This window comes from Crotalus tigris, unplaced genomic scaffold (genome assembly GCF_016545835.1).
Source record: "Crotalus tigris isolate CLP2741 ecotype Arizona unplaced genomic scaffold, ASM1654583v1 scf7180000023830.6690815, whole genome shotgun sequence".
In the NCBI taxonomy this organism is placed as follows: Eukaryota; Metazoa; Chordata; class Lepidosauria; order Squamata; family Viperidae; genus Crotalus; species Crotalus tigris.
The window spans coordinates 4,063,760-4,076,299 of record NW_024100214.1 but is presented as its reverse complement, the minus strand read 5'-3'; the positions used below and the strand labels follow the sequence as shown (position 1 = coordinate 4,076,299).

Below are 12,540 nucleotides of genomic sequence, written 5' to 3'. Positions count from 1 at the left end.
GTAAGGATCTATTTATTTAGAGTGCAGTAAGGATTTATTTCCATAACTATTGTTTATTGCAGTATCAAATTACCATTGAACCCAGGACTTAGATTATTTAGTGAATCTATGTGTGTCAGTATATTAGCACATTAAGAAACTGCTAGCTGTTATCTTCCATGCTAGAAAGTCTTCCACATTACAGAAGAGCTTATTAATTAGCCTTTTCCTACTCTTGCCTCTGATACCCAAATAGCCATGCACTGTAAATTTGAATATAGTGGCACAGTAATATTCCATGAAGCCCAAATATAGCTGCCAGAAGGTAAAATCAGCAGCCTGACTTTGCCTTCATTATCTTCATGAGACTTTAGATTTTAAACAAGCATAACTAGATTGGCCACTATATGCAATTAAAAAAAAAGTTTAAATTTCGCTGAAATAAAAAATTACTTTACAAAGTTACAATGATATAAGTTGAGTGGGAAGAGGAAAACTATTAGTGACTAATATAAAGTTTGTTGCAGTCTCATGCAAATAAAATGTTAAGTTGAACACCAATATAACAACTTGAATTTTGATACTATAATTTTTTTAAAAAAATTAACAGAAATTTCATGGTTATTGATTGCATTTCAGTCATAGTTGATATTAAAATAATATTCCTGAGAAGAAATACAGTATGTAAATTGTGTTGAGCAAAATATACAAAAATGTGTATTACATATGTTTATTACATACATATAAAATAAATCTAATAACATATTATAGCACTTGAAAAAATGCCATCAGTTTTACATTGTGAGCAATATTACAGGCTATGAAAAAGCTGATTTTGCTTTAATTTGATCAATACAGAGGTCATTATTTGTACAATTAGATTTAAAACATATCAAATAAAGAGGAATAGTAGTGTTCTGAAAATGCTTTTTCGAGATTTTATGGAAGAGTTTAGCTTCACCCATCACAATAGTCCTTTATTTTGGAAAATAAAACCTTCATGCAGATCAAATTTTATGGAAGTCCATACTGGGATTTAATTTAATTTTTCTCCTAATGTTTTAGTGCAAAGTATAAAACATTATTCCTATATCTGCAAGGGCATCCTTAAACAGACCACATAAAGTCTCTTATGGATTACTTTGCTGATGTTCCATATCAACAATTACTATGTTCCATTAATTCTTCCAATTAACATTCTTGTTAACTTTGAATGAAGTAGGGTACATATTAAAAAAACTAAGAATATTTGAGTGAAGTCATAAGTACTATGGAAGATTTAATGTGCATATCTGCGCTTTCTCATTGCAAAAGAATAAAACAATTTAACATACCAGTAATCTAAGTACAACTTTATGTGGTAGAAAAAGACAAACCCATGTGGCACATCATATACTCAGAGTAAATAAAAAATAAAAATTTATTTACAATACAGTATTTTGTGTGTGTATATAATAACAAAACTTATAATATCAACATTTTATTTTACAGTATTGTGCTTATTAATTTTATCAATTGTATGTCATTAGGCAAACAATGTTGCAGTATGTTTATAATAATTTTATAATAAAGAACCAATTTTGCTTTTGCTTTTGTAATTGTCAGTAGATATTTGCTACAATAAGGACCACACATAAGCACACACAAACTTTAATTAAAATGTCCATGCTTTGTGAATAATTAATAAATTATAATTGAGAATTCTATTTATTGTGCTTTATGTTTCCTGAACATTAATGCCTGAAATCTTCTTGGTGTGTATAGTTCTACTACAGTATTCAATTTAGCTACATTGCAGTAATCTTATTTTGGGTTCTTGCAGCAAATAGTTAGGAGTGCATATTGAATCTACTGTGATAGCACCATTGCCAGAAAATAATTAAAGTAGTAATTATAAAAGGAATGAAAAGACAATGCAGTTATCATAATTTGTGGATTTGTTTGCTCTCTGGAATTTCATCTTATCTGTTTTTATACTATAAAATCAGTTCAAGTGTTTGAGGACAATTCAGTGGTACTCATCATTCTGTGTTTTGCCAGAATATCCTCTAGTGTAAATACAAGAGTAAAATAAATTGTTAAGACTATGTACTATATTAGTAAACTCCTTTTAATTCTCTGGAATACAAGGAGGAGTTATTTTATCTATTTCTATTTGTTGAAGTTACTGTATGATTATGGTGTATGCATAAATGAAAAGATAGCTCTTTTCATAGCAAGTAAATCACAAAATCTTGAGGGGTTGATTGTAGCTTATCATATTCACTGATTAAAAAACACCACTTGCATAAAAAAATGTCTTTCAGTTCATATATTGTACTTTGCCTGTTAGGAAATCTTTACAATAGCCTAAAATATAACCTATGAGAGGTAGGCCTATTGTTTAAAAATTCACAGTTTCCAAAATTGCTGAAAGGAAATATATACATATATAAGTAAATTCCATATTTTATGAAGCAGCAAACTTAATGCAGAATTCATGAGCAGCCACAACGATCTACTACCATAGCTGGTATTTTCCCATATATTATTTGTTCTTTTCCATTGAAGTATAACATATTTATTGGGGACATCTTAGTAGGTGTGCAGCAAGGGCCTGCTGAACCTCTTGGATTTGCTTGATGTACCAGATGAGTATGTGGATACTTTTGTAAAAATACAAATTCACATTCTCCAGAGCAGTAGTTTGCTTTATATCTTTTGGGTGCAATAATCCAGTCCCACCCAAAAGCTTCAAAATCCACTGTCAATGGGTAACGACAACATCGAGATTCTGTTGAGTGTTCGTCACAATCAAGCCCAAAATCTCTGCGTGATCTTTTTGGTGTATCTGTAATCTTGACCTCTAAAAAAGGATTCTATAAGTAAAAGAAAATGAATAGTACATTGGGAAAAGATATATTACTCAATATTTCATATAAGATACATTTTTCCTACATATTATCTGGCATTTAAATACTGTTACCTTTGAAGGTACAATTTTGACTGCAAAATAAAAAATCCCTCGCAACTGATTCTAGTAATATTTCTATAAACTTTATTTTTGTAGATAATTTTAAAATTTGAACTCTAACAAATATCTCTTATCCACTGAATGTTATCCAAGAACTGCACAATACTTTTAGCCTTGAGTTTCTTGAGCAGCAGCACCCTCTAGTACATGGTAATTGATTTTGGAAAACCAAATGTATTTTCATGTTGTTCAAAGAATAAAAAGAATAACCATTGTTTTAATAGAAAAACAAGATTTTTCTTTGTTTTTACAAGTTCCTATGTTTTCCAATCTGTTCCAAAAGACTCCTTATTTCTCTGAAACAGAATAAGGGGTGATGGGGAACTGTACTGAAAGATAATTCATCCCACAAAGAACAGTCTATTGATGTATGAACATAATTTAAATATTCCCTTAGCAATTGTCAGGTTTTTGGCAGGGGAGCATTTAGTTACAACTGTTTTCCTCTTGTCAATCATATATAAGAGAATAAATGAGTAGCAAAGGGGGAAAAATAGATTAAGACTATTGATTACTTGATTTTAAAATCTGTATTTTTCTGTGTTCTGAATATCCATAAAGTTTCTCAAATTTATCACAGAGACACAATGTACAGTATGTTTATATACTTTATATTATAGATATATAGATATATACCATTGTTTCTTGTCCTCCCTCTGGTGCTCTGCTGAACAACATGACTCCCTCTTCCTTGTGGCAGCCCCTCAGATACTGGAATACTGCTGTGTCTCCCCTATTTCTCCTTTTCTTTAGACTAGCCAAACCCAAATCCTGTAGCCGTTCTTCATTTGTTTTAATCTCCAGGTCTTTGATCATCTTAGTTGCTCTTCTCTGAATTTTTTCCAATCTCTCAACATATTTTTTGTGATATTGTGACCAAAATTGGCTGCAGTATTCCAGGTGTGGACTTACTAGGGTTTTATAAAGCGGTACTAATTCTTCGCGTGATCTTGATTCTATGCCTCTGTATATACAATCCAGGATTGTATTAGCTTTTTTGGTTGCTGCTGCACACTGCTGGCTCATAGTCAAGTGATTGTCCACTAGGACTCCAAGATCCCTCTCACAGTTACTGTTTTTAAGCCAGGTCTCGCCCAATTTGTACTTGTACCTTTCATTTTTCCTGCCTAAATGTAAAACTTTGCTTTTCTCTGCATTGAAACTCATTTTGTTGGATAGGGCCCATTGTTCAAGTTTGTCTAGATCTTTTTGGATCCTGAGTTTGTCTTCTGGGGTGTTAGCTACTCCTGTCAGTTTGGTATCATGTATGATTCTATGTCCGTGTATACTATTATATTTACTATTAAACTTGTTTCATGTTTTCTAAAACTACTTTGAAGCTTAATTTCCCCACATTTAAATATTTATAAAAATCCTGAACCTATTAAGACCGTAGCAATTTTTCCAGCAGAAAAAATTTGTTAGCAGGCTATAATTATTTTAAAATAGCTCTATTTAATCATGTTTACTGTATTCAATTTAATAAAAAGGTGTAGTAGCTTCTTGAAATAGAAAAATTAAACCATATCTATTATAAATGGATAATGGAATTATACTTACTGAAATATAATGTTAGGGATTTACAATTTTTGATAGTTATTGTATTTAGTCACTGATGTTATAACTATTACAAAATGAATAGAATAGTTACATAAGAAAGTGATGAGTAAATGAGCACTCCACTGAATTTCACCATTCATTAAGTAAGTTATATTCTTTCCTCACCAATGTTATATCAAATGAGATGTCAGATCTTTGAACACTGATATTTTTCAAAGAAGAATAAGAAGGCTATTTGTTGCTGTCTGTTTTCTAGGGTTTTAAGATAAGATAACCTTTATTGTCATTTTTTTATTGTGGGCACAACAGCACACATCAAAAATGAAATTTAGTTGCCTGCTCTCAAAGTGAAACACATGCATGACATACACCTAAAACATACTATGTACAACATAAGTATAGATCATACCCCTACATATACATAGCAAATAAATATTAAATACTGTCCATCTTGAATATATAATGGAACGAGGAAGCTTGAGAATTCACAAGGTTAATGCTATATGGAATGAATCTATGGCTGAATCTGGATGTTCTACTACGGATACCACGAAGCCTCCTCCCAGAAGGTAACAAGGAAAACAGATCGTGAAGAGGATGTGTAGTGTCCTAGATAATCTTACAGACCCAGCAACGTGCTATGTCCTGGATGGGAGGGAGGGAACAGCCAATGATCTTTTCGGCCATTCTCACCACTCTCTGCATCACCTTCCTGTCTGAAGCAGGGATGCTTCCAAACCAGACTGTGATGCTGTATGACAGGATGCTATCGATCGTCCCCCTGTAGAAAGTGGTCAGGACTGGGGAAGAAAGATGTGCTTTTCTCATGCGATGCAGATGCTGCTATGCCTACTTCACCAGTTTCTCACTGTTGAACAACCAAGCCAGCCTACTAGTTAGCTGCACGCCCAGGAATTTGATGCTGGTAACCATCTCTACAGATGAATCATTTATGCACAGAGAAGTGTGGCTGTGCCTGCCATTTCTGAAATCAACAATGATCTCTTTGGTTTTTCCGGTATTTAAAACTAGGCTGTTTTCCTTATACCAGTTCACCAACCCCTCAACCTCCTTGCGGTAAGCTTCCACCTTGTCATCCTGAATAAGGCCCACTACTGTTGTATCATCTGCAAACTTCACAATATGGTTGGTGGCAAGCCTAGCACAACAGTCATAGGTCAACAGGGTAAACAGCAGCAGACTTAAGACGCAGCCCTGAGGAGAACTTGTGTTCAAGAAAATGGTATTAGAGGTATTTGTTCCAACTCGCGCATATTGGGGCCTGTTGGTAAGAAAATCAAGAATCCAGTTGCACAAAGTGTTTAAGCCTAAAAGGCCCAGTTTGTCTACTAAATGCTGGGGAATGATTGTGTAAAACGCCGAACTGAAGTCAACAACAAATGCATGTGAGTATTCTTTCCTTTAAGTGCTTCAAGCTCAGATGGAGAATGGAAGAAATAGCATCCTCCATAGAGCGATTTGGTCAGTAGGCAAACTGAAGTGGGACAAATGCTGGTGGGAGGCTAGATACAATAATGTCCTTTATCAGCTTCTCAAAGCATTTCATGATGGTGGATGTCAGTGCAACTTTTCCTAAATATCTTATTGTTCACTCTTGGAACCATGATTTTAAGGCTATACATTTTGGTCTACATAAACTAATTTTGAATATTAACAAATTGAAAATGCTGACCTATACAATTGAATATGCTGACCTATACAAGCTGACCTAGTAGTAATAAATATTATTAGCTTCATTGACAGAAAATTAATAAGAATCATATTTAATTTTACTCCATTAATTTGCCAGTGTTTTCCTATTACAGTCCTAAACAAAATGATGTGGAGATAAATCCCAGGAAGTTTAATGCCAAGTATATATGCTTATAATCACCATATTTAAAAAGCTTTGAGCTTTTTTGCTCATTACTGACATTAAGTGACAAACATGCTGAGGACTTTAAAGAAGAACTTACCAAGCCTTCTTCTCCTGATCCTGGATATGTCACTGCAATATCTCTTCCCTTTTCATTCAAAGCTTTGATTTCAATGCCCAAGTTGGATTCAGGTTGTTTAAGCCAATTTTGCAAAACAGTCTTCACATCAATACTCTGCCAAATACCAGTCCCTGGGTTCATGTCAAGTTTCAAGGATCGAATTGCAGTCGAAGTTGTACCATCTTTCATAGGTCTGATGAGTCTCAGGATCTGCACAAATACTGTTGTAGGCTTCTGGACTTGTCTTAAGTATATCCACAACTGGGCTTTAACTACTCTGTTATACTGTATTTTAGAACTAAATTTAAAGAAGCAACATTTGGGTTTTCCTTCCACAGGTATAGGGAAATCAGCTATAAGTAAATGAATAAGAAAAAAAACTTGCTTGCAAATGACTTTTTTTTAAAAAATATAATCATTATATATATTCTTCATAAAATATTTTCAGAATATTTTCATGATTGTAGATTAGCAGTATAATAGCAAGGAGAATCACTCTGAACTGTGGGAATGATCCACAAAGTAGGCCATTTCAATGATCATCCCTGTGCCCCATATTATACCTTGGTACATATTAGACCAAACCATTTCTTCCTATATTACCATGTTTCCCTGAAAGTAAGACCTATCCAGAAAATAAGCCCTATCTTGATTTTTGGGGGTGGGCTTAATATAATCTCTACCCCAAAAATAAGCCCTATCTTTGGGGCAAGGTGCATGTCTAAAAATCAACCTAGGGCAGGGATGGGGGTTGGAGCTTACCATTGCAGCCAGGCCTCCATGGATCAACACTTGCCTCACCGGCCCATTTCTTGTGTAGCCGAAGGAGCAGCTTCATTCTGCAGCTGAGAATGGAGCTCAGACCTGCATTTTGCATTTAGGAGGCCTTTCCTGAAGACCTGTGCATCCGAGAACCGAGCTATGGATTCAATCTTAGCTGCAGAATGAAGCTGCTCTTTCGGTGGCAAAAGTGGGCCAGCTGGGCGGGGCTGTTGCTGCCGCTACTGCAAGGAGAGTAGAAAAGCCACACACACACACACACACACACACACACACACACACCAGAAAATAAGACTTGGTACCTCTTTTGGAGGCAAACAAAAAATAAGACCGGATCTTATTTTGGGGGAAACGTGGTATGATTTTGCTACCTCCTTCCCACATGCTCTTGATATGAAGTTAATTTTTATGGTCAATCTCAATGAGTGTAATTTCTATGTGGAACCATTGCATCAAATTGTTTATTACATAGGCACAAGCCTGTTTCCATGATGGTGGCAAAAAAAAATGATTTTTTTTTTACGAAGGTAAATAAAAAGGAACAGTGAAAAAATGCATATTGTTTACCACTGCAGAAAGAAGGAACCTGTGCCTTCAAGTACACAAATTCAACTCCCTGCATCTCCAACTTCTACATCTCTCATCATGGACCATGTTGGATTGGACTTCTAAGAACTATGGATTCTCAATATCTGTGTGTACTCCATCCTTGCCACAGGAATTGTACTGGACTTCAGCATGCATTCTATAATCTATTTATTTAGTAAGAATAAAAATTAAATTACCAAAGTTTCTAAATTAGTTCACAGTACTCATGACATACAATAATTATTTTAGAAATGATGCTATGGAAACACATATAGGTAGTCCTCGACTTACAACAGTTCGTTTAGAGACCATTCAAAGTTATAATGGCACTGAAAAAAGTGACTTATTAACATTTTTCACATGACCATTTCAGCATCCTCATGGTCACACAATCAAAATTCAGATGCTTGGCAACTGGTTCATATTTATGATGGTTGCAGTATCCTGGGGTCATTGGATCAGCTTTTGCAACATTCTGTACAAGCAAAGCCAATGGGAAAGCCAGATTCACTTAACAACCGTGTTATTAACTTAACAACTGGAATGATTTACTTAACAACTCTTGTAAGAAAGTTTGTAAAAAGAGGCAAAACTCATTTAACAAATGTTTCACTTAGCAACATAAATGTGTGGAGCTTAATTGTGGTCATAACTTGAGGACCACCTGTAGTAGAAAAATACAGAACTTTGAAATATAAAATTAAAATATTTTAACTTTATTAAGTCTAAGAAATAAAAAAAACCTATGGGACAAATTCATTTAATCTTAAGAAAACTAATGGAAATATTTAATTCAAAAGCTGCAGAGTAAATTAAAATGTTCATGGCACTAGCATCTGCATAGATTTTTTAAATTTATCTTTCAGCCTGGCATTTCATGTTTGGAATGTGCAGTGTTCTTGTGAAAAGTTACTTAAGAAGAAAACAGATTCTAAATACTCCCTGGGATTCTTTGTGAGTTTATTACTTAAAGTAACTGACCAGCTGTACAAGTCACTCTTTGAAAAACCTTCAAACAAAATAGCAAGAAATGTTGAATCATTGTATTATATTCTCAGACTGATAAAGATTGAGCACCTGCGATCTTAACTGAATATTTTTTTAACCTTAAGTATTTAATACAAACAAGATTGCAAAGAAGCTATAAGAGAATTCAGATTGATTTTGCTTGTGCAGTAATAACACTTACGTTATTATTTTATTTAAAATTATTTGGCCATGTCTAATCTGGTTTATCAATTCTGAAATTACATTACAGTTATCAAGAAACTAATGTTAGCATATAATGAACTGAGAAAAACAACTTACCTAAGAATACATATACATGCCTGCAAGATGTCTTTTTTATATGTTCCTTGGTGTGATATGGATTATATTAATAGAATCACATCACATCAGTGTACACAAAACCATACCTAGAAGGCACGTATATGTGCTTGTAACCAAGTTGCTATTCTCAATAGAAGTAAGAATACTAAAATTGTACTTATTCTTTGTCTCTTTTTTATGTATGACTCTGCCTCCCAATTGAGGTGAGATTTGGGACTGGTCTGGAGATTATTGAAGAGCACACCTGAATGCCTTGCTGTGGTTTAACAACAGTGTTTAAATCAATTTTGTAATCCTGGAAGTTAGATCCATTGAATTATATTCTTGAAGTTAAACTCCACCACATTTACACATTTAACACAATGAAAATTCAATTAAATGAATGAAATTCATTTTCATCATAAATGAAAATTCAAATAAATAGAAAAAAGTTTTTTTCAGAAGGTTCTCCAGGCAACAAAGATAAATAATTTTTGAAATAATTTGCAGAGATTTTGTAAGAAAAGCAATTTATTTCCTTCTTAATAGTTACAATAATTCTTAATTATATTTAGATTATCACATTTAGATAAAATAGATGCTATTCTTGGTATTATATCAAATGAAATCTCAGTATAGTATATCACTGCAGTCTGCTGGTAGCAAATCTGTGTCATCTGGGCCTAAGTTTTCATTTTACAATATTTCATCATTGCCTTAAGTGTTATTCTGAAGACAGCTGCCATGTCCAACTTTAGCTAATGAAGAACATAGGATACTATAATATAAATTCAGCAAAGATACTTGATAGGACCTGTGGCAGATGCTCAGCACTAAGGCGATAACGAAGAAATGCTCATTCAATAAATAACTTCATTTCTTCTTAACACAACTAATGTTTATTCATAAACATTAAATATAGCACTGTTGCCAGTTAAGGAGTGTGTTTCATTATGTGGCTGTTAAAACTATATATTTGTGTTCATTGATATTTGTTGACAGGCCCATGAGTTAGAAAAAAGAAATATATAACAGGTTGTTGTGAACTTTTTGTATACCACTTAATTGATTTTCCAATTTCACTGATTCGAGGGGAAAGGCTTCATTAGGACAATTTATCTGAATGTGCATTCCAGTGTTTTGGATATAATTACAACTGGGACAAGGATTCAAGGTGAAAACCTTGTGGATTTTTATCTTGGTAATGAATTGTAATCACTCGGAAGTGAAATTTAATTGGTTCTCTGGATGTATGATGTTATAGTATTTGCTATGTTATTCCTGACTGGCTGGTATTATGTAAATGCAAAAGAAATTAGAATAATTAAAAAAACATATACTAAAAAAACAAACCTGTAAAGGTAAACATAACTTTTACTAGTGTAAACAAACTGTATGAAAAGCCAGTTTGGTGTAGTGGCTAAAACACAACACTAGAAACTGGGAACCCCTTGAGTTCTAGTCTCACCTGATGTAAAAAGCCAGTTAGGTAACTTTGAGCCAGTTATTCTCTCCCAGCCCTAAGAAGCAGGCAAGGGCAAATCACTTCCCAAAAAATCTTGCCCAAAAACTAGTCCAGGGACTAGTCCAGGCAGTTACCAGGAGTCAAAAACTAAATCAAAAGCACCAAAAATAAAAATAAAAATCTATAGAATTGAAAAAAATGATTTTTACATAAATAGGTTTAAAACTCTAACTTATATATCTCTATAATAAAAACATTAACATGTGATACATGAGCTGATTGGAGCTATGATATTTGTTTTACCATGTCATTTATATGAATGTATTTTATTTTTCAGGAAAATGTTTTTAAAACCTGGATCTTCAGAATGTTTCAGTATGTCTTTTCTATGTATTTCTCATTCTTGTAAGCTTTATAACCTTTTTACATATCAACAGCAAACATGTTTATTGTAGAATAGTTTTTATAAGAAAGTATCTTTCTATTTTAAAAATAGAGTCTCTCTGTAGTATGTGCTTTAGAAAGCAGTTTGTTTGAAAAATCTGAAATGTGGCTTCTCAGCACAAAGACAAAAGTGTTTGTTAATAAAGGAAGTATTAACAGAAATTACTTACAGTCTGTAGGCATTGTAATAATAGTTTCAGTTGTTGCATGATAATCATCATCTTCTAAAGAGTCATCACTACTGTCATCTCTCTGGATATCATACTGATCAATCAGTTCTTGCAGTGGAGGAGCTCTAGGTAAAAGTTGCCTTATAATATCCCGGCTAATGTTAGGTGCTTGTTCTAGACGCAGTTTACTGAGGATCTTAATTTTTATAGCTTCTATTCTTGAAGATTTTGTATTTTGCCTCCATGTACATGCGTTGCATAGTCCACCTTTTTCTGTATTCTCATTTGCCTGATTACTTTCATTAAGTTCCACAGGTATGATGAACATGAAAAGATAAATACACAGATACATTTTTAGCTTGTGTGTAATCACAATTTCAAAACAGTTCTTTTTCCTTCTTTTCTCTTTCTCCTTTTCTTTCTCCTTCTCCTTCCTTTGCTTATTTTTTAAAATCTTTCAGTACTTTGTGAACCACCGAAGGCAAATGCAATCTGAGACACTTCAACACTGAATCTTGTATGTTCCAAGAGGGCTTTTTATATTCCAACCTTCATTAGACGTGTGTCGTCAAAACTAATGATTGGCTGTTAAACCAATAATGAATCTAGCTGTCAGATGCTAAAGCTGTGTCTGTCATAAATTGGTTGGCTGTATTTTGTTTCTGCCAATGATGAACTAGTTTGCTTATTATTCCATAGAGAGTATCTGCTCACATGCTGAAAAAATATTTGCAAAGAGCACAGTGAGCAGTATCAAAAGATAATATTACCATTCTTAAATTTGAATCAGCTGTTTATTTTATAATGACTCTGTTCCTGTATCTAAAAAAGTCAACTTATGAATAAAAATAATCTTACATTTTAAAGATTTTATCACAAACATTTACCCCAAATATTAAATTTCAGTATTAGTTGGAAAAAATGAAATTCATTTGATTCCAAGTGATTTAGAGCTTGATACATCACAGCAAATATTAAGAATATTTTTATTCATTTAATTATATTTAAGAAGACCATACAAATATTAAAAATGAAGCGCCCCTCCATTTGAGTTTGGTTCTTGGTACCTGAATCAACACCTTCGTGATGTTTTCTTTAAAAAAGTACAAAAGTAGTTTGCATTTTTTTTCTTTCAATGATGCTTTCCCAAGTTCCTAGTTTATCCTATAGTCCTAGGATTTCCTAGTGGTCTCCTACCTAAATATTAAATGAGCCTGATCAATCTGAACTTATTTG

At 33.3% G+C, this 12,540-nt stretch overlaps 1 protein-coding gene across 1 annotated transcript; it reads right to left on the bottom strand.

Annotated features, from left to right (window-relative positions):
- Positions 1-612: 612 nt before the first annotated feature.
- Positions 613-11,795, bottom strand: MSTN (myostatin). Its single transcript, XM_039322115.1, has 3 exons — positions 11,305-11,795; positions 6,529-6,902; positions 613-2,837 (listed from the first exon to the last, which is right to left on the bottom strand). Exons 1-3 carry the CDS (start codon positions 11,654-11,656, stop codon positions 2,457-2,459), a joined length of 1,107 nt encoding a protein of 368 aa, XP_039178049.1. The 5' UTR covers positions 11,657-11,795; the 3' UTR covers positions 613-2,456.
- Between the last annotated feature and the right edge of the window lie 745 nt (positions 11,796-12,540).

Bases quoted from the DNA above. Each gene is read 5' to 3' on its own strand.
- MSTN (XM_039322115.1), bottom strand. From the start codon at position 11,656: ATGTATCTGTGTATTTATCTTTTCATGTTCATCATACCTGTGGAACTT. The intron at 6,903-11,304 runs GTAAGTAATTTC...ATTTACTTATAG, and splicing joins TATTACAATGCCTACAGACT to CTGATTTCCCTATACCTGTG. The intron at 2,838-6,528 runs GTAAGTTCTTCT...TTTTACTTATAG, and splicing joins GATCAGGAGAAGAAGGCTTG to AATCCTTTTTTAGAGGTCAA.